The 26,917-nt window shown below is 32.3% G+C and overlaps 1 protein-coding gene across 5 annotated transcripts in view; it reads left to right on the plus strand.

The window, feature by feature from the left end:
- The window catches only part of LOC134721329 (E3 ubiquitin-protein ligase TTC3-like), a 120,412-nt gene extending 97,006 nt beyond the window's left edge, over positions 1–23,406 (plus strand). For all 5 annotated transcript variants that reach the window (XM_063584249.1, XM_063584250.1, XM_063584246.1 and 2 more), the window contains 10 exons: positions 108–2,205; positions 9,628–9,767; positions 10,232–10,300; positions 10,688–10,784; positions 13,994–14,097; positions 14,802–14,904; positions 15,842–16,251; positions 16,605–16,740; positions 20,521–20,760; positions 21,422–23,406. In XM_063584249.1, the coding sequence (XP_063440319.1) occupies positions 108–2,205; positions 9,628–9,767; positions 10,232–10,300; positions 10,688–10,784; positions 13,994–14,097; positions 14,802–14,904; positions 15,842–16,251; positions 16,605–16,740; positions 20,521–20,760; positions 21,422–21,511 (3,487 nt within the window). In that variant the 3' untranslated portion in view covers positions 21,512–23,406. The remainder of the gene's footprint in view (positions 1–107; positions 2,206–9,627; positions 9,768–10,231; positions 10,301–10,687; positions 10,785–13,993; positions 14,098–14,801; positions 14,905–15,841; positions 16,252–16,604; positions 16,741–20,520; positions 20,761–21,421) is intronic.
- The last annotated feature ends 3,511 nt before the right edge of the window (positions 23,407–26,917 follow it).

The following is a 26,917-nucleotide window of genomic DNA, read 5'->3' on the forward strand; positions in this document are numbered from 1 at the left end:
ATAATGTGTTTTCACATCTATCACTATTCAATTACTCATTGCAAGATTATTATTACTCGCAGTTCAACTTATAATAGTATAATAATATTTACATTTCTATCTTTAAGATTTTTTGAGGACTTATTGAAAGCTCATGGACCGCTTCACATCAATGATGCTAAAATTACAACTATGTTGGAAGATTTCCCCCCGGATGCAAAAGTCAGAATTGAGACAGCTGGAGGTTTAAATAAATTTCTCTTGCAATCAACAAAATTTGCAATGCATGGTGAAATTGTTTGCATGAGAGAAGATGCTCATAAGGCTAGTAAGATATCTAGACAACAAAGTGAAAGTTTTGCCTCAAAAGCATCCAAGCTTAAATCTAATAGTGATACTACTCAATCTGGTTTACAAAAACAGGAAAATGTTTGGACAAATGGCAAAGTTCTGGAAACTAAGGAATTGAAGCTACAAGACAATATATCTAAGGTAGCCTCGGATCCAGAACTTGCTGACTTGTCGGGTATGAAAAGCAAAGTATCAAAGACATCATACATGGATACTTTGGATGATTTTGATTATCCAGAAATTTCTTTTGATAAAACTGTTGAACATTCTAAAAAGAATATGGAAAAAACAGATGAAAATGTGAAAAAGAACTCAGAAAAAACAATCGAATATCCAAAAATTCCTGCTCCAGAAAAAAGTGTTGAAAAACCGCAACCTAGTGTTGAAAGATCTGTTGCCATGGATATGGACGAGTTGGATGACATTGACTTAATTCCTGTTACTCGTAAAAGTAAGAAGAAAAAGAAAAATAAATGCATGGATGACCTTGATGATTTTGATTGGAGCATTTCTGAATCAGACAATTTCAAAGAAAATGCAGCAATTTCAGATGTTGACAGTATTAGTAGTAAAGATGAATTATCTAAAATTGTTGGAAGAGATAAAATGGACTTGAATAAACTTGAGCGCAGAAATGAAAAACAGGAATTAAAGACTGAATTTTCAATGAGCCAAAGTAGTTCAAAATCTGACCTTAGTGAAAGAAGTGATTTATCTGCCGAACTTAAGGGCGTGAAACAAAAAATGCCAGAACTGAAACCACCTCCTGTTGCTAAAAGTATGTGGCCATCAAGAGAACGAACATTGAACTCCTCCCCAAATAACTTTGGGCCAATTGGTTCTCCTGTGCCTTTAGAAAAAAGTGAAAACAGAGGTGAACAGTCCGATTCAGTTCCATCGTATACATCATATTTAAATGACAAAAACAGTTCGTTACTGCTTATGGACACAGCAATAGCTGCTGAAAGGGAAAAATATAGGATTGATTCAAAATTAGTACAAGAATTGACCGATCAAGTAATGAACGATATGACGTTTGGGAAAAATTTAACAGAAACAGAAAGAAAAGACTTGTACAAACAAGTGTCTCAAGATATTTGGAATGATTTTAAACGAACCAAAAAAACTGATCAATGGACACCAAAAACAACTGAAACAGGATATGAATATACAGTCAACAAAAAATCTTTTAATGAGGAATACATGAAAAAATTTTACCAAAAGAAAACTACTGACCCTAATTTAAATTCTTTGTCATTTGCGGTAGTGACTTCAAGTAATTATTTGTATGGGGACACTACATTTTCAAATAATATTTCCTCCGCCAATTCTGGATGGCCAACAAGTGTTAATGATTCATTAGGATATACAAACTATCATACAAATTTGACTTCAACAACTACTTCATCTTTTTCACCATTAACTTCAAATGTGTCTGCATTTCCTTCAATGACTACAACTCCATCGCTGTTTTCACCATTGACATCCAATTCTGGATTTCAATCCCCTTTTTCGATGGCAGATTCCAAACAAAATCTTTTTGGTAATTGGTCAATTGGAATATCTGTGACACAGACAACAAGCAGTTTTACATCTTCAACATCTCAGCCTTTAAATACTTTTCCAGGAAATTATACTAGTGATAGTTCTGTGTTTAGCAACAGTTTTCATAAAAAATTCAATGTGGATCGTTCAGTTCAATGTGTTGTTGAAACATGCACCATAGCAATGAACACTGAACCTTATGAACCTTTGAAGGAAGAATTTCAACGAATGAAAAAGGAATATGATTTATTACAAGGAGACTTGACAAGTGCATTGACACAAAAACAAGAGCTTGCCTCACATGTTCAGGAGCTGAACCACAGATTTAAGGTAAGTTTTTTTTATTAAATACACTGTGTGGACAGTCAAGTAATATGGGAAAGCCAGAAAATGTAGGATTTCCTGACAGCGGAATCTTTGAGTTGCATGTAACAACTAACTTATTTCATCAAATAAAATTGAGAATGGAAATGGGAAATGTGTCAAAGAGACATCAACCCGACCAAATAAAAAAACAACAGCAGAAGGTCACCAACAGGTTTTCAATGTAGCGAGAAATTACCGCACCCGGAGGCGTCCTTCAGCTGGCCCCTAAACAAATATAAAAATATGCTTGAATGATTGATGTTTGCTTAACGCCACATGAGCACAAAAAGCTATATCACGGCAAGAGCTAATTCAAATATTTCAACAACTTACATCAAAATATGTAAAAGAATTAATTAAAACCACAATTAATTTATGACAAAATGTGGTCTTCATGGTCTTAGCAAGTTGTAAACAGCACACTTATAGGAACACAAATAATATGTGCAATGCCATTACAGGCCTTAGTGATTAGACAATATTTTCTGGACCACTCTTTTATAATATATATATGTATATGTTCTTAAAATGTGAGCCTTTGTTGTATGTGAAAGACACACTTCCTGTCAGTTATTTTTGGAATGATATTATGTTTATTTTACATGTATTTGTTTTTATTTTTAAACCACCAATAAATTCAATCTTACAGTTTCAGACTATGTTACCAGTAAGATTTTTTTTGTTTGATATCAAAATTCAGAGCATGAAGAAAGTAGAATTGTTGTCAAATCTGTGTGTGTATATACATGTATATTATCATGATTATAAGGAATCACTGACCTGTTTTAATAGTGAATTTAATTGTAGTGTTTAAATGTCTTCTTGTAGTATTAGGATTAAACTCAAAATTTAAATTTATTAGTCTTGCGCCAATGTTTTTTTTTCCTTTTGCCACATTCATGTATTCAGACATGTCAGATGTTGTTTCTTGATTTCTATAATTATGTTCATAAAAATGTACATCGAAATTTGATCAGATCAAAACTTTGAATACACTGTTCATTGTCCCCGTCCACTTGTGAAACTAATCATGCTAATACACCTCCTACAATGCAATCTTTGTTGCAAACAGGATCTGATTTTCATTTGACTTCAATACTGAACATAAATATTTTTTAATTATATTATTTCATACTTTAAAACAAGAAAATCGAAAATGACTTGTTAAAAGTTGAAATGAAGATTTTATGCAAAAATAAGAGATTTTGAGGTTTGAGAGGATCCGAAAGTGACTGTTCAAGACCATTAAGGTTTGGTTGTACCGTCTTTTGGTATGTATAGCGCGCATTGATGTATTGTGCGCACCCCCTTTCTGGTCCAAGAAACGAGAGAAAAAAAGTTTCTTGTTCGTATAATACTCCTAGACATTTTCGGAAAAGTTACAGCTCCAAAATCGGCAAACAGGAAGTTTTTTAAATGGACACCAATGTCGGAGAATTCCGTACGGAATACTTAATTTATATGAAATTAAAAGTATTCTAACAAATGAATAAGAATTTTATTAGATTGAGATAAATATTTTAATCCAAATTTAATAAATGGTTTGAGTATCAAGGACAAGATTAAATGTCCAAATTATTGTTCTGATTCAAACAATTTAATAATTACGAATCAGTCTAATAATTATAATTAATGTCATTAGTGCTGTAATAAATTGTTAAAATCTCATTGTTTTCATTTTTTGTTTGATGATTCTAGCTGTTAATCCGGATTATCACACCTCAATCAACAGGTCTAATCGATGTCAAAACAATTCAGTGACAGGTTGACCTTGTTCCTAATTAAATTCGTTCAGGTGACAATTATGGGATTATCATGTTTTCAATCATTATTTCTTGAAAAGTTTTTAAACAGTTGTTTAAAAGTTTAAAAGTTACAAAGTAAAAACGTATTTATAAAAATAAACTTCTCATAGAGTAAATCATCACTTTACAATACTTTGTATTAAGTCACATGACTGACCCACATGACTTGCGATCACCTGATCAATACATTAGAAAAAATGGCGGTTTATATTTTCAAAACGAGCGTGGTTTATTCAATTTTCATACACTTTTCTTCAACTCTCTATGATGAACACATACAAAAACAGTAAGTTATGACAACAAGGAACACAGAGGCTAATTTAATCGACAGCAAAAGCTTTATTGTGCCTTTATTAAGACTTGGCAAATTTCCGGATTGCGAAACAGATGGACAAATTTACACAATAAACGTATCAACAAAGATATAGAATGTATTTTATTTGAATAAAACATGACAAATCTAGAACAATACGATACATATTACAATTATAACATGTAAAACATAAAAACAATCTAAGTTTTAGCAAAAATATTCCGTACTCTTCACTTCACTTGGAAATTTCTTTGTCGGAGTTTGGACCTGAAAAAAAGACTAAGAAATTGTTTGTAGTCGTGTATAACACGCACCCCTCTTACAAGAAACATGACCTAGGGTGTAAATGTGCGCGTTATACATACCAAAAGACGGTAGTCCAGAGTATTGATTCTATATTTAGTGAAACACAAAAAATGGCAAGTTAATTTTATATTTTATAAATGCAGCATTAAACTTGTTTACATAATCTTTGCAGTGTATCCGAAAATTTTAAAGAAAATAATATTAAGATTGAAAAAAAAGTATTTTCAGATGTTAAAGTTACATTTCTTAAAACTTACGATAAATAATAAATTTCTAAGAATATTGATAGTAAATGATTGCTACGACCTTCAAGTGAATGGTCATTGTATGAAGGATTTACTAAATTCCTAAATGTTTTATTTTTCTTATGTTTTATAAGTTTTCTAAAATACACAAACATGACAAAGGAAATCTTATCAAGATTAAGGTGAGAAGTACGTAAATGAACGCCTCTAGCGGAAAATGGGAATATCGACGTCTGTTGTTTTGGGGGTTATTTCCCGTACACCAGAAAAAAATGTTTTCAAGATGTCAGAATATGTTCCGCTTCGTCGGAATAATGGTCAATTGGGTGGAAGGGTATTGAATGCACCTCATCAAAATATATCAAAAATTAAAGAGTATGTAAATGAAATATCTTGTCACAGTTAAACAGTGCTTCACTCCCATGAAAATAAAAGTAACATGGCTTGTAGTGATAGTTGGAGAGTGAGCTGACCAACTTAAAGCATGCAAGAACTGCTATTCACCATTGTTTCTATAAAACTTTAAAAGAACAAAGAATCGGTCTCGGAAGTATTTTGCATATGCATTGGAGTAACTGTACATACATTAACTTACTACATGCTGGGATAAGCAGGTCAGACAGACTGAGACTTAACTTGAAAATGGGGAATGTTGATACGGGACCAGTCTAAATAATTATGACGTCTTGAAAGGCTATAATAAATATTTTTTCTTTGACACCTTACTTCGTCAATTTAAGGCGTCAAAGAAAAAATTATCATAGCCTTTCAAGACGTTGCAATTATTTGGACTCTTTGTAGCCTTACTTTGACGTCAAAGAAAAAAATTATCATAGCCTTTCAAGACGTTATAATTATTTGGACTCTTTGACGTGTCGAAGTAAGGCGTCGAAGAAAAAAATTATCATAGCCTTTCAAGAAGTTATAATTATTTGGACTAATACAAGACATGAAAATGAAATAAAGTATAATTGATTATAATATTATAAACATGTACATGCATTACACACATACACTCACACAATAACAAATTAAAGCATACACTATATAGTGTCATTTTATTATTTTGATTTGATCCATAGCAAAAATAGCCACAAACAGTTTACATTCAGTCTTTTTTGCATTCAAAGAAATTAATTTAATTCTCAAAACAATTGTGAAAACATCTACATGATCTAGGACGTATTCAATCTTAGACAAAAATTAGGTTAATTCTGATACTCTTAATTTGATGTCCCTGTTGTATAACTGATTTCGCATTCAAATATAAACATATGGATGTTCGTACAAACAAAAACACTTTTTTTACAGTGCTTTCTTTCACATCTGCGATATGGTCTTTAAATAGAGTTTGAAAATGAAAGTAGAGTCTAGTAAAAAATGTTACACATTGCTTTTCATTCTAGTTGAATTGAATGGAACATTGTGAATTACAAGCCTCCAGCATGAAAATGTGATAAGGGAAAAATAAAGATCCGCTGCATGAAAATTACTTTTTACATTCATTTGAATAAGTAAAATAAATTGCAAAGTATATTATGCTGAAGATTTAGAAATTTCTTTGTGCATCAATCAATTCATTTTAAAAAGCACAAAATTTCGTAATTACTTATTTCAATTAAAGTTGATGCTGTTTGTGTACATGTGCAAATGCTGCTATCAAAAGTTAGAATATGAGTTTTTTATTTTGCTATACATATTTCTTTTAAATTTTCACAATAATTAAAACTTGGCAAAAAATTCTGAAGTACGAACAGGAATATTATTGGCACAAATTACGAGGCACATAATACTGTTGTCGATGTCCAATCACTGCAACAGCAAATTAATACTTTAAATCTCCCTCGAAGGCGGTTCTTCAAATCACATGCAGCATTTCTATTCTGTACATTGTTAGCTTGATCACTACAGCTCACAAATAGTAAGCGGCTTCGTGAAAAATTGTGCACATCTTGCTACAAGCATGAAACTTGGCACACAAATCTAGACTGGATACTAGTACATTTATCAGAACGCTATTAAATGTGTGTTCAAAGTCCGTGTTGAATACTATATAAATTACACATAGCTGAGAGGGGGTTGAGCGGACTGTTACCCCGAGGAAACAGTGTCAACTACGAAGAAGCAAAGGTTGAAAATGCTTTTTCAAAGGGTATTTTTTTGCAAGATCTAATCCTTCCAGGAAAAAGAGGAGGTGTTGATGGTGTACACGAATAACGCACAGAACAGTTTGACGGAAACCCCAACTAACAAAAAGATCAAAAGATAAATAAGTTGGATTGTATATTATATAGATTTGATTTTAAGTATTCACATCTATGCATTGCCGTCACTGTAATAGTTGACCAAAACAAATGATAGGAGAAAAAAGTAGGGATAATGTGCGTCAAACTTCAAAAACTATTTTTGTTCGGCTTTTTCCTATAATTTGATTTAATCCCACATCTCCTTTCATGTCATAAAGACACCATTTTAGTTTCCAAATGACCAGTACTATTGAGATTGAAGTAAGTGTTCATGTTTGTGTTCCGATCTCGTGCCATTGAAACATAATTTTATATATTTTATATGCATGACCTTTTGCAAGTATCAGGTAAATAAAATTAAACTTGTGTTTTATAATGCACCCGCCGTAGCGGAGGGGCATTAAGTTATACACATGTCTGTCCGCCTGTCCCAAAATAGGTTTCGGTTCTCTAACTTTACTTCGCCTCAACCAAATGTTAGGATAACTTATACAGCGCTTTACACTGATTTACTTAAAATTAATAAAATAGTTTAAACTAGTAATAAATAATAGGATCTTGTATAATCACTGAAAAACATAATAATAGATAATTCGTAATTTTTTCAGACATGATAATATGTTCTATAGAGCAATGGTAGTGCTGAAAAAAATAATGAAGCGGTCGTTGGCTGATATAGCCTTGACGTTGCATAATCCTTTCGGCAACGTCATGATTGATCCCTCTTTTCTCGTCAGCAACACCCTTTCAATGGCTGATATATGGAAAAAAGGAGTTTGGTAACCCCTTGAAAATTATAAATCAAAGAAAGGAAAATAGTACCTTAAAAACTGCAGAATAAATTAAGCTTGAAATTTCTTATTTTTGGTTCAAATTTGATGTATTTCTATGTACTTTCTATGTTGTTTCCTTACCATTTTCAAATGTCTGGAACTCGGACACTAGATCAGTTACCAACTTAAATTTTTCATTATCTTTTTAGAAGTTCTATGTGCATACAATTTCTTTAAAAAATCTGTTACCTTAAACTGTTTGCTGTTTTATGTTTTACATGTATGTAAAATATTTCCCAATTTTTGTATTCCTGTGCCCTTGTATGTAAGTTTTGTACATGTATGCACGAATGAACAAGTTGTGCTCATGTTTAAATCTATATCAGATTGGTATTAATTCATTTGCACATGTCTAAAGATGAATAATTGTTGGTAAGGTAAAGATCAATAGAGTAGCAACCTAACAACTGAAATGGACAGTTTAGCCTTACTCTCCAACCATTAACCTACAGGAATGAAAAATTGTGAAAGATAACAATTCCTGATTAAAAAAAAATCATAATTAGATTATCATTATTATTATTTTGTTCTTGAATTTAGACAAGACAATGGTTAAATTGCTGTCATTTAGATTATATCATAAAATCATGGTTTAAATGTTCAATTATAATTTTTAGATAGATAATTGTTTTATAATGTCAATTTCCTATCATTGAAGTTGTCCATAGGGAGCTACCATTTGATTATTATGTGCGGGGGTGGGGATAGAATGAAATTTGAAAAAGGGAGGACAGGAGTTTTGAGTAAAATAAAGACAGGATTGACAATTTATGTAAAAACAGTCAGGATAAACTTATAAAAAAAGGCAGGACTGAATAGAGTTAAAAATGCCTGCCAAAATTTTAATGGTTACAGATTTTTGTGGTTGGGTGAAAAAGTGGAGGTGATTTGTTGATTAATTTTATAATTTTCAAATTTATTCTCATTTGCTCCAGTTCCTCAAATGAAAACTTGTAGTTGAGGGCTATATTTAAGAATTGAATGCTTCTTTTTAACTTCATTGGGGTGTAAAAGTGTTGACCGAAGTACATTTTGTATGGATGCTTTTACAAAAATGTTTTACAACCCTATGAAGTTACAAAAAGAAGCATTCAATATTTATAATTACATTTTTTGCCTAAAATTATCATGAAAATCATGAAAACACAATTTTTACCAAGTTTTTATTTATTTTCCTGTACACTTTATTGTGGGACCTTGTGTCATCCTGGATGATAAATTTTATTGTGTAATGCAACTGATTAAAGAATAACATGTGACAGCTGCCGTGTTGCCAATCAGAAAAAAACTTATTATAATGAAAATATACATCTAATGTAATTATATTGTTTTGAGATTGTTAGTTTGTGCTAACCAAATTTTACAAAAAATCCAACAAGTCAAGTGTCTACTGTTTAGGTTTAACACATTGTGACTTGAATGGAGAGTTGTCTCATTAACACTCATACCAAATCTTCTTAATCCTATTGCATGAACAGAACAAAATAGATCTGGGGGAGGGGGAAATAAAGATTACAAAACTTGTAATGGTTCACAGTTAACATTCTTATACTGTTGTTGTTCAAATTTAAAGATGAGCAAAAGAAAAGAAATACTAATTGAACTTTATATAACCTATTTTCTTCTTTTGTTTTGCAGACTTTTGATTTGGAAGTGAATATTAAAAATGAAGCTATTGGTAAAGAGAGACAATCCATGCAAGAAAAACATGATATGCTATATCTGGAGTGGAACCATCTAAATCAACAGCTTTCTCAGTATGCTGAAAATGAAATAGAGTAGGTATAGAAGAGACTGTCAGATAGGGGCTATGTACTCATACATATTGAAAAGGGGATGGATAAGGAGCTAGGTATCTTAATTTAGATTCAATAGGGGCTAAGTACAAATAGGTAATGAAGGGAGTCTGGGAATGCCTATGTACTAATAGGTATTAAAAAGGTGTTTGAGGACGAGCTAAGAATTCACCTGCATGCTGCATGTGATGTATGAAATAGGGTCCATCTATATTTCATATATGGGTTGTTTTGTTTTCTGTCTCGTTGGTATTAATCCAAGTTTCTCTTTTTATTTATAACTTACATTATCCAAAGTACTAGTTATTTGTGTTCTACTTATCAGGTCATTCATTAGAAGGTAAAACATAACCTTGTCAGCAGGATACAAATACCAAACATCCTTATAAATCATGGTTCATCTTAGTATTTGATTGAATGTTAATTTTCAATTTTTTTATTTGCAGATTAAAAGCTAAACTGTCTACGAACGAAGAAGATTATCAAGAGCTTCTTAATCAGAAATCAAAAGACAGGTAATTTTCTTATTTAGAGGATTAATTTCAGAGGCTTCTGACATTTTTTTATGTTGAAATTTTCTATTGTTCTGAGCACTCAGAGAAAGGTATTAGGATTTTTAAGGAAGTTGGAATGAGCGAAGGGGAGAATAATTCTTATGTGGAGTTGTAACAAATTCTTCCAAAACTCTAAATCTTTATTTTTAGCTAACTTGGCATCCGTCATCGTCGGTCTTCGTTAACTTTTACAAAAATCCTCTGAAACTACTGGGCCAAATTTAACCAAACCTGTAGTATGCACATAAACCAAGGTGAGCGACACAGGCTCTTAAGAGCCTCTAGTTTGTCATTTCTTTATTTTAATACTTTGCAGAATTGTCATGTATAATAAATATTTTTTAACAGACTGGAACTAAAGTTTGCGGAAGATGAGTTTAAGAAAAAACAAGAAGAATATAAAATGTTGTTTGACAGAGAGAAAGACAGGGCAGCCAGAGCAGAGGTATGTTAGTAATGCTGGATCAATTATAACAACAGCTTTTCACTCCCAAGTGATGCCCTTTTTAGCTCACCTGGTCCGAAGGGCCAAGTGAGTTTTTTTCATCACTTGGCGTCCATTGTCGTCTTCGTTATATTTTACAAAAATCTTCTCCTCTGAAACTGCTAGGCCAAATTAGACCAAACTAAATTAACTTGGCAACAATCATCTTTGGGGTATCTAGTTTAAAAATGTGTCCAATGACCTGGCCAACCAACCATGATGGGCACCATGGCTAAAAATAAAACATAAGGGTAAAATGCAGTTTATGGCTTGTATCTCAAAAACCAAAGCATTTAGAGCAAATCTGACCTTAAAAAAATTGTTTATCAGGTCCAGATCTATTTGCCCTGAAATTTTCAGATGAATCGCAGGGATCTCCATGGCCTGTTTAACGATGGCGCCCCGCCATCGTTCAAATGTTTTGCGCCATCGTCAAATGACTCGCGCCATCTTTCAATTGTCTTCCGCCATCGTTCAAAACTGTGATCGTTTTTATAGCCTGACGTCATTTTATTCGCAATTTGAAACAAATGCATGTAATTGCATAACCCTCAGGCTTTTTTTATAGTATAATCCAATACAGTTCTAACGCCTGAGGGATAACCGGATTAAGATCGCTAATCACTTGTACCTGAGCTTGTACAGGTAGATCAACAAACCAGACAGGAGAATATTATCTGAAGATAAACGATATACAGATTAAATAAATTAATTAATAATCCAGTTACAAAGTTTAACAAGTCAAACACGTGCTTTTATTTTGACTTACGCAATCAGCATCCCCCTTTTTAAGAAGTACAAAATAAGATGTAGAACAGTAATTATTATTTCATCGCAAATAAATTGAGTACTGCTGTATTGTAACGATAATATAGAATTACTTTAAAAGTTAAAAAGTAAAAACTTTTAATATTTCTGTGAAGAAATATCGTATCGTAATTCCGAATTCATTTCGTATTTTACAATCAAATTGATACATCCGCACTTCCGGTTTCTATTCAGACTCAAAAGGTGGCATAGCATAGATTTCCTAGATAAAGTCATTAAAAAACTTTTCTTTTGACAACGTTTGCTTTACAAATCTTTTTAACCTTTTAAATAACCTGTACGATTCGTTTTGTAGTTACTGGCTACTGCAAATCAGCCATACCGGTAATGGATTCATGACTTCTGAATTTTGACAGTGTCCGTGAAAAATAAGCTCCACATGATTTTTAACCCCATAACAATTACCAAAAATAGCAAGAAAACTACATGGGGACCTTCGTGATAGCTTTTTGTTATTCTTGACAAAGGGAAAGGAAGGCTTGGCCTTTGAAGGGTTACAAACGGCAATTATTGAAAATATATATATTATTTATAATGAAAATTCAAATAAAAGTAATTCAAATAAGCAATGAACTAGCATGTTCACCTATCCTTATGTGGAGGGATAAAATACATTACATCGCGCTACACTGTACGGCGTAGATACGGTTTATGATGGTGAAAGTTCCTCCATGGTTCAACTTTCATCCATGGAGATCCCTGGAATCGGAAAACCCATTGTTAGGTTGCTGCCCCTGAATTGGTAATTTTAGGAAAATTTTGCTGTTTTTGGTTATTATCTTGAATATTATTATAGATAGAGATAAACTGTAAACAGCAATTATGATAAGCAAAGTAAGATCTACAAATAAGTCAACATGACCAAAATGGTCAGTTGACCCGTTAAGGAGTTATTGCCTTTTATAGTATATTTTAAACCATTTTTCGTAAATCTTAGAATCTTTTACAAAAATCTTCTTCTCTGAAACTACTGGGCCAAATTAATTCAAACTTGGCCGCAATCATCTTTGGGGTATCTTGTTTAAAAAATGTGTCTGGTGACCAGGCAATCCAACCAAGATGGCCGCCACGGCTAACAAAAGAACATAGGGATAATATGCAGTTTTTGGTTTATAACTCAAAAATCAAAGAATTTAGAGCAAATCTGAAGGAGTTAAGTTGTTTATCAGGTCAAGATCTATTTGCCCTGCTATTTGTCCAAATTTTCAGATGGATCGGACAATTGGTTGTTGGGTTGCTGCCCCTGAATTGGTAATTTAAGGAAAGGAGTAGGTCCTGTAAGGGCCGGTTTTGGCCTCAAATTTATCTGACAAACGATTTTGGACACTTATTAAACACTTAAATGTCTATTTTAATTGATTCAATTATTTTTTGTGAAAGATTTTAACTGATTCACTCATTAAAAACTCTCTGATTCTAGCTTAAATGTTTGAGAAATCTGTCAAATATGCCAAAAACTGTCACTTTTCAGATGTTTTTGTCAAAAATGAAAGTGGCCTCATCCCTGTTCATCCTCGACCTTTATTAATGTTATGTATTATCATTAAACACAGCTTACATTTCAATATCAAGAATGAACATGAATGCTGCCACTTCTGTTTAAGACGGAAACTGTCTAAAATTTAACTAAAATGCTGAAATTGTGAAGATTTCAGTAATTTAGCATGACTTAATGATGCAAGTACCTGATATATTTGCGTTGTAATGCCAAAAACTGCCCATATTTATGTAGCAGAGGCATAATACTTTCCAAAAAATAACTAAAAGTTTACATTTAAACAATTTTGTAAAACTGCTATATTTTGGGGCCAAAAAGGGGTCTTACTGAACCTACTCCTTTTGCCATTTTCTGTTATTATCTTGAATATTATTATAGATAGAGATCACATCACCATCACCAAAACACAATTTTGTCATGAATTCATCTGCTTCCTTTGTTTGATATTCACATAGACCAAGGTGAGCAACACAGGTTAGAGCCTCTAGTTTATTTATGAAATATACTAAAACTCGTAATGTTTACACAACCCTTACCAACACTCTGATTATGCAGTTCAGCTTCTGCTATTTATTTGCAGGCAGTGATCTAGTTTAAATGTTTGGTATTTTAATGTTTGAATATTTTAATTCACACAAGTAAATAAACTCATCATAGATACATACCAGGACTAAATTTTGTATATACGCCAGACGCGCGTTTCGTCTACAAAAGACTCATCAGTGATGCTCGAATCTAAAAAAGTTAAAAAGGCCCAAAAAAGTACAAAGTTGTATCTAAAAAAACATACCTGAAAAATTGAAAAAAAGCTTAGAGGTTAAGCAAGGTATCTTTTCTTATACAGATTGAGGTAACAACACTTAAAAAGCAGTCTTCTGTAACTATGTTGGAGAGATCGAAGAAAGAGGCAATGTATCATGTCCATCATTTAAAAGGACTCCATAAAAAGTAAGTAGAAAAAAACTTATTACATTGCATTGGTTGCATTGAATTACTGTGACTTCTGAGTGAAATAAAAGCAGATAATTTCACAAAGAATTATTTTACTCATGTTAGGTCAATAGATTTTGTCTAGACATTGTAGATGACACTGCATCAAAGCAAATTGGGATTGCTTAAAAATATATGTACTTCCTCACAGTATCTACTTTAATTCCATTAAAAAGTCCATTGTCAATGTAATAAAAAGAACTAATCAAGAATTCAAACATAGGAAAATATTCAATAAGTGACATGTGTATATTAATTCACAAATGAAGTGTATAAATTAAGGTTGATTTTGACATGTTCAGTGGGTTTTGTTATAAAATATTATGTGATTGTGGACATATTTTTATAAGACCGCAAAACATTTTGGGGTTTGTATAGTTCAATGATGTTGACGTCGTCAAAAGATACTTTTGGTTTCCAGACAATGACTTTAGTTTTTAAAAGAGAAAAGACCATCATGAAATTTAATCAGAAGGTTCAATACCACAAAATGAAAGTTGGGTTTGGTTTTGAGGGTACAAACAGTTAAGGAATAAAGGACCAAAAACAAGCATTTTTGTAATTTCCAGACAATAAGGACAAGGTATGATAAGACCTGTTTTTGGTCCCCCTATTACATACCATATTTTTGCGTTTTAAGAATGATTTATGTGTTCTTTCAGACACACAGACCAAGGAAAGGAAGTGCCCACACAAATGAGTCAAGCATTAAGTTTCTACGAAACAATTGTGGCAAAATGTGCAGAAACTATACCTAAAATGATGGTAAGACCAGTTAAAAATTATAGTGGTTGCATATTTGCAATAGATCAGATCAGTATTTAATAAAACCCAGATAACCAAAATGCAAACCTTAGAATATATCAAAATCAGTTTTTGATACAATAAACAATTACTTTTAGAATGTTCAATAAACAATGGCAATATAATGATGGTTTTTCCAATTGACATCCAACATGGAGGGTGAAACTTAAATTATTTTTTAGCTCACCTGGCCAAGTGAGCTTTTCTCATCATTTGGCGTCCTTCTTTCATCGTCGTCCGTTGTTAAAAAATTAGTTTTAAAAAATGTGTGGCGTGACCAGGCTAACCAACCAAGATGGCCGCCATGGCTAAAAATAGAACATAGGGGTAAAATGCAGTTTTTGGCTCAAAAACCAAAGCATTTAGAGCAAGTCTGACAGGGGGTTAAGTTGTTTAACAGGTCAAGATCTATCTGCCCTGAAAGCAGATCAATTGGACAACCCATTGGTGGGTTGCTGCCCCTGAATTGGTAATTTTAAGGAAATTTTGCTGTTTTTGGTTATTATCTTGAATATTATTATAGATAAAGATAAACTGTAAACAGCAATAATGTACAGCAAAGTAAGACCTTAAAATAAGTCAACATGACCAAAATGGTCAATTGACCCCCTAAGTGACCCCCTAAGGAGTTATTGTCCTTTATAGTCAATTTTTAGCAATTTTCATAAAATTTGTAAATTTTTACTAACATTTTCCACTGAAACTACTGGGCCAAGTTCGTTATAGATAGAGATAATTGTAAGCAGCAAGAATGTTCAGTAAAGTAAGATGTACAAACACATCACCAAAACATAATTCAGAAATTCAAATTCATCAAGATATGATTTGTCTTGTTACTATTGTATTATATCAGTTTGTTTTTGTGTACACTGATCTTATCTACCTTGTCTTATTCCAGAGTGATTTCGATGAACAGATTACGCAGATACAAAATGGAAGGTGTTTAGCAGAACTTCCCCCAGTTTTTGTACCACCACCCCCTCCAGCTTTCTCCCCAAACTCTGGGGGATTAGACACAAAACTGGAAGAATCTTTAAGCAAGGTAGCAGAATCGACACCACCAAAACTGCCCAGCAGTTCATCAGGACTGAGCCCAATATCAGTCAAAGGTCCAACTTCTCAGCCATCAGTGTCTTTACCAGCCCAGCCAAAACCATTAATCCCACCACCAGGACTACAAACACAGTCTCTAAGACAACAGATACCAAGACTAGCCAATAACAAAGCTGCTCAGGTTAATGGTCAAGCTAAAAATAGTTTTGAGAAATTGGTTCAGAGACTTACTACAACTTTTCCACAGTATAACAGGTCAGTTTATGAAATCAGTGTGTTATCTTCCAGTTTGCATGTTGAGAAAATTTTAAATTTTAAAATATTTAAGAAACTAATGTTCCAACCTACTCACTAACTTGGGAAAAGTTGACCTCAGATCCCCTATTGTTTATCATGAAAAGCAATTTTTCCTGGGCACAAAACTTATACTTGTATAAAGTGTTATTTTCATTGAGCAAAATTGTAAACACATTTTGTTTTTAATATTCATAAAGACTCATACAAATAAGTTTAAAAAAGAAAATGTAACTTTTAAAAATCCATATAAATATACAGAAAAAAAGAGCAGTAAATACAGTTTTTAAACATTTTTTGTCTTTAAATTACAGAGCTATATTCACCCAATTAATCCAACAGCTACGTCAGAATCGTGGAGGATCTCTGTCAGGACTTACCATTGATGAGATAACTCAGCAAGTAACACTCATGGTTCAGGCTCATGAACAGAAACAAAACAAAACTCAGGTATTATACTATTTATTGTAGAAGGTCAGCTAACACTTAAATGAATGCTCCAGTAATTTATTGAGATCGACATGTGGCTAGCACCGTCATCAGGATAGAAAAAAATACATAAAATCATGCTGATGTACAAAATCATGCTGATGTACAAAATCGGGTTGAGAAAATAAAAACGTTACAATGTTGCTATGGTGAGTAACCTTATAAATAGCAGTTAAAATGGAAAGTGAAAGTAAGTATATATTGAAGTAAACTATAAAAATAAAATAAGATAAAAATACAACGCTTTTGTTGTTAAAATGTTTGTTAAAATTATTCTGCCATCATGTGATGTCACTCTTACTAATAGTGGAACGAATTATACAATAAGTTATTATCATGTGTTCTGTGTAAACTTTGTGTTCAATAAACGTCATTATTCCCAAATAAAGATGACATTTTACTAGAAATTCTGTATCATTTTGACTGGCTTCCCTTGGCCAGAGGTACTACTTCCAATAGTTTAATGAAGGAACACAGTGTTTACATTCAGCATAGACTGGTGATATTATGCCCCACCTACGATAGTAGAAGGGCATTATGTTTTCTGGTCTGTGCCTCCATTAGTTCATCCGTCTGTGCGTCCATTCGCTTCACGTTAAAGTTTTTGGTCGAGGTAGTTTTTGATGAAGTTGAAGTCCAATCAACTTGAAACTTAGTACACATGTTCCCCATGATATGATATTTCTAATTTTAATGCCAAATTATAGTTTTGACTCCAATTTCATGGTTCAATTAACATAGATAATAATAGTGTGAAATTCAGGTTAAAGTTTTTGGTCAAGGTAGTTTTTGATTAAGTTGAAGTCCAATCAACTTGAAACTTAGTACACATGTTCCTCATGATATGATATTTCTAATTTTAATTCCAAATTAAAGTTTTGACCCCAATTTCACGGTCCACTGAACATAGAAAATGAGAGTGCGAGTGGGGCATCCGTGTACTATGGACACATTCTTGTTTTATTCTATTTTCCCTATACCTACGGCAGTCAAATACTTCACAGCAACCCCAACGCTATTGGGAGTAGTAGTACCTCTGGCCAGGGGAAGCCAGTCAAAATGGTACTGAATTTCTAGTGAAGTGTTGTCTATGTTGTTGTTGGAATGTTTAAAGGGACAATTGATATTTTTTTGTTATTATTTGGATGAAAATTTAAAACATTAAGTGCTGATGTTTAGTTTGCTGGATAAATTATTGAACAAGAGTGGTTTTGATGTTAAAACGAAATCAAACAATTGTTTTGTTAATGGTCTTTTTCCTTGGCTGACAGCTTTTGAAAATCATGCAAAACTGATAAAATATTATTTGAGTTGTTTTAAAGATTAGCCCATTTGAATTTTCTGTTTGTACATTTCATTTTTTTTTTAATAAAAAGCTAAATTCACAGAATATTTTTAGCTTGACTGTATACCTAAAATTGTTTCTAATTTTCAGTTATGATAGTTTTTATACGACCGCAAAAATTTTAATTTTAATTTTTTGGTCGTATATTGGTATCACGTTGGCATCGTCATCGTTGTCGTCATCCTAATACTTTTGGTTTTCGCAATATTACTTTAGTTTAAGTATATAGAAATCTATGAAATTTAAACACAAGGTTTATGACCATAAAAGGAAGGTTGGGATTGATTTTGGGAGTTTTGGTTCTAACTGTTTAGGAATTAGGGGCAAAAAAAGGGCCCAAATAAGCATTATTCTTGGTTTTTGCACAATTACTTTAGTATAAGTGAATAGAAATCAATGAAATTTAAACACAAGGTTTGAGAACAAAAAAGGAAGGTCAGGATTGATTTTGGGAGTTGAGATCCCAACATTTTAGAAATTAGGGGCCAAAAAGGTGCCCAAATAATCATTTTTCTTGGTTGTTGCACCACAACTTTAGTATAAGTAAATAGAAATCTATGAAATTTAAACACAAGGTTTATGACCATAAAAGAAAGGTTGGGATTGATTTTGGGAGTTTTGGTCCCAACAGTTTAGGAATAAGGGGCCCAAAGGGTCCAAAGTTTAACTTTGTTTGATTTCATAAAAAATTGAATAATTGGGGTTCTTTGATATGCCAAATCTAACTTTGTATGTAGATTCTTAATTTTTGGTCCCGTTTTGAAATTGGTCTACATTAAGGTCCAAAGTGTCCAAAATTAAACTTAGTTTGATTTTAACAAAAATTGAATCCTTGGGGTTCTTTGATATGCTGAATCTAAAAATGTACTTAGAATTTTTATTATTGACCCAGTTTCAAGTTGGTCCAAATCAGGGTCCAAAATTAAACTTTTGTTTGATTTCATCAAAAATTGAATAAATGGGGTTCTTTGATATGCCAAATCTAACTGTGTATGTAGATTCTTAATTAATGGTCCCGTTTTGAAATTGGTCTACATTAAGGTCCAAAGGGTCCAAAATTAAACTCAGTTTGATTTTAACAAAAATTGAATCCTTGGGGTTCTTTGATATGCTGAATCTATTAAAACATGTACTTAGATTTTTGATTATGGACCCAGTTTTCAAGTTGGTCCAAATGAGGATAAAAAATTATTATATTAAGTATTGTGCAATAGCAAGAGATTTTCAATTGCACAGTATTCAGCAATAGCAAGAAACCTTTAATTGTACAGTATTGTGCAATAGCAAGAAATTTTCAATTGTACAGTATTGTTCAATAGCAAGAAATCTTCAATTGCACAGTTTTGTGCAATAGCAAGTATTTTCAATTGCACATGTTTGCGCAATAGCAAGACATATCTAATTGCACAATATTGTGCAATAGCAAGAAATTTTCAATTTAAGTTATCTTTCTTTGTCCAGAATAGTAGTTGAATCAACTTAAATCATTGTTTTATACAATATACAATGTATTTTCACTTTTACTACCAACTGATAAATTAAAACAATTTTTACCATTCAGTGATACCAAGCACTTTTTTTTACATTTTAATATTTTTTTATGTATTCAAATGAGCAGTTAGGGGGGGGGGGGGGGGGGGGGGGGTCAATTTTTCTCATTTCAGATTTCATAAATAAAAAAAAAAATCTTCAAACATTTTTTGAGAGGATTAATATTCAACAGCAGAGTGAATTGCTCAAAGGCAAATAAAAATGTTTAAGTTCATTAGAACACATTCATTCTGTGTCAGAAACCTATGCTGTGTCAACTATTTAATCACAATCCAAATTTAGAGCTGAATCCAGCTTGAAAGTTGTGTCCATACTTGCCCCAACCGTTCAGGGTTCAACCTCTGCGGTCGTTTAAAGCTGTGCCTTGCAGAGCATCTGGTTAGAATTTGAAAGAATTGTAATTTTTTTATTGAAAAGTGAATGAATTATAACTGAATGACTCTCAGAATTTGAATTTCTTATATAATCAATACAACCAAACAACAGATAAATAAAATTGAGAATGGAAATGGGGAATGTGTCAAAGAGACAACAATCCGACCAAATAAAAAAACAACAGCAGAAGGTCACCAACAGGTCTTCAATGAAGCGAGAAATTCCCGCACCCGGAGAAAATTCACCATTTCGGAATAAAAAGGCCATTAGTTGTACACCAATATGGAAGTAATGTTAAGTTATTGGCAGCATACATATTTTTTTCAGACTTTCAAATTAGGATGTTCTGATTAAGGCATTCAAAATATTACCAATAATGCTTTAGGTTTTTTAATGACTATTTGCCAAAAAGAAAATGCACAGACAGTCAAATGGTTAATTTGATTACTGCAACATAACTATTTTTTTAGGCTGCTGCTACTGCTTCTTCTGCACCAAAGGCAGCCTTCCCTGGACAAGGACCTGTTAAACCAGTGGCCCCACCACCGGGTCTTAATACATCCTGGGGATTTACTGAATCATCAAATACATCATCATACAAAGGAGAGGAAGTGTTTGAAGAAGAACAAGATCCTTGTGTCATCTGTCATGAAGAAATGACACCTGATACAACAGTCAGGCTAGAATGTCACCACAGATTTCATGATGAGGTAATTTATAATAACTGCTGTTATTCTTTTTATCTCAATTAGTACAAAAGGGCAAGTGATCTATTCTTATTACCTGGTGTCTGTCGTAGGACAGTTTAATAGAAACCAGGATTAAAATTTTGTAGGCCAAAAGCAAGATTTGTAAACAATAGCCTCATCAGTGATGCTTGAATCCGAAAAGTTAAAAAGGCCAAATAAAGTACTGTACATAATTGAAGAGCAGTGTGAAAGGTTTATGGACTTTTTTGGGGATTATCCCTCCTCAAAAAAAGTCCATAAACCTTAAACCTGGGTTAATACAACCTTGAGTTTTTAAAAATTAATTGAATTACAAAATATTACAGTATGTTGAAAACTTTCATTCAGTTTTATTTAAGCAAAACTAATACTGTTTTCATTTTATACACGTTTTCTGCAAAAGTATTATCATTCATATGTAATTATATTAAAAAATATGTAATGTTTATTTCACACTACCACAACATATTATTGGCTCTCAGAAAGGCAGATGCAATACATAATAAAAAAAAATAAAATAATCTACTTAAAAGCTAAATCCATTGTATTGCATTGGCAAAAAGGCAGGCTAAAATCTGCTGTACAAGATTGGGCTAATTGCCAAAAATAAATTTTGATTTTAAAGAACTTTTCTTCTTTCCAGTGCATAAGGAAATGGTTAAAAGAGAACAGTACCTGTCCAAACTGTAGAATATATGCTTTGTTGCCAGATGAATTTCCAACTTTGAACTAGTTATAGTTTAAAAATATTATTGCAAAAAGATAGTATGCTAGTGTACTTCTTTACACCATTTATTTAAAATATTATTATTTTTGAACAGTGATATAAAGTTGTAGTTCTTTTTATGAATGTTTCATGATACTAGTACATGATTTTATATTTATTAAAATCTTTCGGATTTACATGTTGAAATGATATGAGATGGTTTTTTTTTTTTCAAACAAGTGAAATTATTGTCTACAGAAATATATATCATTAAAGACCTGTTGACCTCTAAAGGTCGTGTCTTTTCGCCTGTCATTGTTTTCTAAACTGTCTCAATAACTGAACACAAGTCTCCTGTTTTCAATGAAAAGTTAATTGTTATATGAAAATCTTCTATTTTTAAATATTTTTATTATTATATTATTTTAGTCTTGTTATTTAGCCAATGCACATTTTCACTTCGACTATTGTCAGCAAAGGTTTTATTAGGAAGGCAAAGTCTTGATAGTTGTATGAAAAAGTAATGATTTTGAAAATGCAAAATCCAACCCACAAAGGTTGAAAAGAATGTTTAATAATGTTGTTTGTCTTGGGAAGCGGTTTGTTTGATTTGAATTTAAGCAGCATAAGCTATTGTTCAAAAACACTAAATTATTCTTTTGAAAGTTATACACTGTAATTGTGGAAAATGCTCAGTTTATTAGTATTTGTTTCATAAAACAAGATGTAAACTTGATCTTTCTGACCTTTTATTTCCTATTTTATAGCATTTTACAAATGTCTATAGAATTATAATAATTTTCTGTTAAAGTGAACAGTCTGTTGGTGTGCATAGAAAGCACATATTTATGTCCTCCTGTTTTGGTTCATTGGTGGTTTTTTTTAATTTTAAAAGCATAACACCTTTATTTACTCACTCCTAGTTACAACCATTTTATAACATTTGGAAAGAGAATAAACGAATTTTAACCTTGAAGTAACATTGTGACAACAACATGAACTAAGTGCCTTGTACAGTTAAATGTCAAAACTAAAATTACAAGCATAAAATGTATTTTTTATTTTTAATTGAAGATGTCACCAGATTTGTATTTGTATGGATGTTTTGCATTGTTATATATATACAAATGGAATTTTAATTGTACTTCATGTCTTAAAATATCTAGTTTTTTCAAGTTTTAACTGACATATAATCTTGATACATTTTTTACTTGATAAAAATTCAGCAGAATAACATCAACATAAGTTTGTTTTTTGTTGTTGTTTTGTTCTGATAGTTTTACTGATATATATAATAAATCAAATGCCTTGTAAGAAGTTCAGAAAAAAAAAGTCTACTTGAAGAAGCCCTAACTTGTATTGTCTAAAGATTGAACCATTGGGTTGTGAAAATTGAATTTGATTTTGTATGGTTTTATGTTTAGAGAGTTTACTTCCCAGATTAAGTATTGTGATAGCTTTACTTGAGATGGGATTCAGTATCTAATTGAATATTTATTGCAGTTTCTTGTTACCACTTGTATATTAGACTTCCTCATAATGTTATGTCCTTACTTCTATTGATGTACTAATAGGTTATTTTCATGTTGTATACAACATAAACTAATTTATCTAATAGGTTTTTACTACCAGAATAAGAAAGTTTCCTACAAAAAGGAACTGAAATAATTATATAAATGACTATGTTACAGAATTAAACATATATCAAATGCTTTTTAACAGTAAAATATAAATGTTTGGGTATAATTTATAAAATAATTTGATGTGTGAGCTCTATAAATCTTTATCTAAACAGTTTTGAAAGAGGTCAAATCAAGGGATTATTTTAATTTTCACCAGCCATTAACATAATATTGTTATTAAGTATAGAAATGTTATCCCTTGTTTAAATTGACATATGACAATAAAGATTGTATAAATTATTTTCTTTTTTGTTTTCATGCACCTATTTCAGAAATATGTATGGAAAAATACTTTTATTGGTCTAATTGTTGCAAAAACACTGTCGTTGGTTTGTTTGTGACAAAAATACTGTTGTTGATAGATATAGGAAGATGTGGTATGAGTACAAATGAGACAACGTTTCATCCAAGTCACAATTTATAAAAGTAAACCATTATAGGTCCTTGACCTCTACATGCAGCCTTGGCTCACACCAAACAGCAAGCTATAAAGCCCCCCCCCCCCCCCCCCCCCCCAAAAAAAAAAAAAAAAAAAAAAAAATCTTATCTATATAAAAAAAAAACCAAGAAACACTTATAAATTACACCAACAACCTACTGAACATCAGATTCATGACTTGGGTTTAAAGGTCTTAATTGTACCAAACCTTCACCGTAATCTGAAACAAAAGTATAACGTCACTAAATATAAAGACACATTGTAAAAAATCAATTGGAATGGCTTACCTCAATCAAAAGACATAGGTCTGTCTGACAAAAAAGACTGTTGTTGGTCTGTTTTTGACAACAAACAAAAAAACACATTTGTTGGTCTACTTGTGACAAAAAACACTGTTGTGACAAAAGAACACTGTCCTTAGAATACAAGGTTGTTATTGGATTTAGCCATACATTGGTTTAATTATGCCCCATTTATGGGCATTATGTTTTCTGGTCTGTGCATCCGTTCATCCGTCTGTTCATACATCCATCTGTCCCACTTCAGGTTAAGTTTTTGGTCAAGGTAGTTTTAGATCAAGTTAGAAGATACAACTTGAAAATAAGTACACATTTTCCTTTTGATTTGATCTTTCTAATTTTAATGCCAAATTAAAGTGTTGACCCCGATTTCATGGTCCACTGAACATAAAAAATGATAGTTCGATTGAGCCATCATTGTACAATGGACACACTCTTGTTGATGCCTAAGAGGAAAGTCCCAAAATTAAACACAACAAAATAAAACATTGACCAAAAGATAAATGTAATATTTTAATTATCATAATATATGTTTGGGATGACTGAAAATAACTACCACATTGCACAAATAAAATAATTATTGTTATCCAAACATCCAATGGTGTAACTGTTAAATCAATTGAGAAGGTAGTGGCTAGATATTGGGTTGCCAAATTGTACTTAAAAAAAATCTTTTAACACAACATAAGAATTGACTGGAGAAAGTTCTGTTTTCATTATTAGTCCCTACCGACGTATTCCAATGGGACTTTAGGATTGCAGTCCTTCTGTTTGTCTGTTCATCCCATCCGCCAGTGCGGCAAATCAGTTATCTGCATTTTTATGTCATGCTTAGGGATATTGATTTGGAAATGACAGAGTCTGTGAACTTAAAAAAAATCACTTAAATAATCAGTTTTCAACACTTTTTTATGCCCCACTTACGATAGTAGAGGGGCATTATGTTTTCTGGTCTTTGCGTCCGTTTGTTCGTCTGTCTCGCTTCAGGTTAATGTTTTTTTGTTAGTTTTTGATGAAGTTGAAGTCCAATCAACTTGAAACTTAGTGCTCATGTTCCCTTTGATATGATCTTTCTAATTTTAATGCCAAATTAGAGTTTCTACCCAAATTTCAATGTCCACTGAACAAAGAAATGACAGTGCGAGTGGGGCATTCGTGTAATGGGGACACATTCTTGTTTTCGTCATGCGTGAAGATATGTGGTATATAGTTAAAATCATGACAAGTTATAGATCAAGTTAGAATTTCGTTTGAATACCAAGATTTTTTAACCGGTAGGGGACTATGTATTGGCATTCAATATTCATATAATGCTTTTTTGATTTTGGTTCTGTCATTCCAGAGTTACCCTACTCAAGTACATGCTGTCAATCGTCGTATCTATGATGAGTTTATTCACAACCACTGGGTCAATGCCACTGCTGATGAATCTTTTCCACGAGGGTATCACCATCCTTAAAGTCAGCACTTCTGTGTTGACATGAATTATCATTGATATGGTTATGATTACATATACTCTTTACAGAATAAAAAATTCCTAAAAGTTTTGCCAAATACAGCTAAGGTTATCTATTCCTACGGTAGAAAAGCCTTAGTATTTCAAAAATTCAAAGTTTTGTTAACACAAAAACAGAGAATTTTGTCATGAATTTTCTTTTTGTCTTTGATATTGTAGAGTTTCCTTTGTTTGATATGCACTGCAGCACATAAACCAAGGCGAGCGACACAGGCTCTTAAGATTCTCTAGTTTTTGTTAGTTTAGCGGTACCACACCGTCTGATTGATATACTTTTGATATTGGATGGTTTAAATATAAACATATGAAGCACATTCTCATGTGGTGATCACACCCATTCTCATTCGTAAACCCTCGGTTTCACAAAATCAGGTTCAATCCACCATTTTCTACATCAGATAATGCATGTACCTAGTCAGTAATAATACACTTGTTATCCATTTGTTTGGTGTGTTGTAGGTTCTGATTTTGCCATTTGATTAGCGACTTTCCGATTTGAATTTTCCTCGAAGTTCAGTACTTTTGACGAATACAATTATTTAAACCACTTTAGGTTTATAGTGAGTAAAATTTCCCCTGGACAGACTTGTGTTTGATGTCTCGTTATATAGTGAAATTACTTCACATGTGTACCAGATGATGTTATGTCGGTACTTCCTGTAGTGTGAAGTACAACCGCCAACTGGACTTTAACCAGATGGAAAAAAAGTTAAATCACAAAAATACTGAACTCAGAGGAAAATCCAATCGGAAAGTCCATAATCGAATGGCAAAATAAAATGACAAAACACATAAAAAACGAATGACCAAGAACTGTCATATTCCTGACTTGGTGCAGGCATTTTCAAATGCAGGAAAAACACGAAAATGCGAAAACGCAAAATGAATTCTCGATTTTGCGTTTTTGCTTTCTGTATTTCTCGATTTGCCAATTTCTTGATTTCTCGATTTCCCGATTTCTCAATTTCTCGATTTCCAAACGTCCGCATCGTCCACCATATATATGCCTCTGTCGTATAATATACTTATTTCGTATGTATTTGCACGACATTTCATTTTGAATTGATTAAACAAATATTCCAATCATTCTGAATCCTAACCCATTTCCTCTTCACCGTTTTGTGATTATGTGAGTCTTTCGCCAAATATTTGCCGCATGCCAATAACGATTTAATTTGTTGGTGTAAAAGCTTTTATGATTTTTTTCAAAAATGAAAAGGAATAAAGGCCCCGACACAAAAAAAATAAAACGATTCAAACTAGAAAAACTAATAAAGTTGACTACCAGGGTTCAAATGACGTGGGTATAGGCAATATCGGTCATCGTACGGACCTCAATACTTACGGGAAAACCCGGCCATTTTAAACCTCGACATTAAATAAGTGAAAAGATTTAATCTAGAAAATTGACGGCCTAATTTACAACAGACCAATTTACGAAAAATGCATATGTTAGTCATGAAACGATGAAATCCACTGATTCTGATTTGGCACAGG

This window comes from Mytilus trossulus, chromosome 6, assembly GCF_036588685.1.
Source record: "Mytilus trossulus isolate FHL-02 chromosome 6, PNRI_Mtr1.1.1.hap1, whole genome shotgun sequence".
In the NCBI taxonomy this organism is placed as follows: Eukaryota; Metazoa; Mollusca; class Bivalvia; order Mytilida; family Mytilidae; genus Mytilus; species Mytilus trossulus.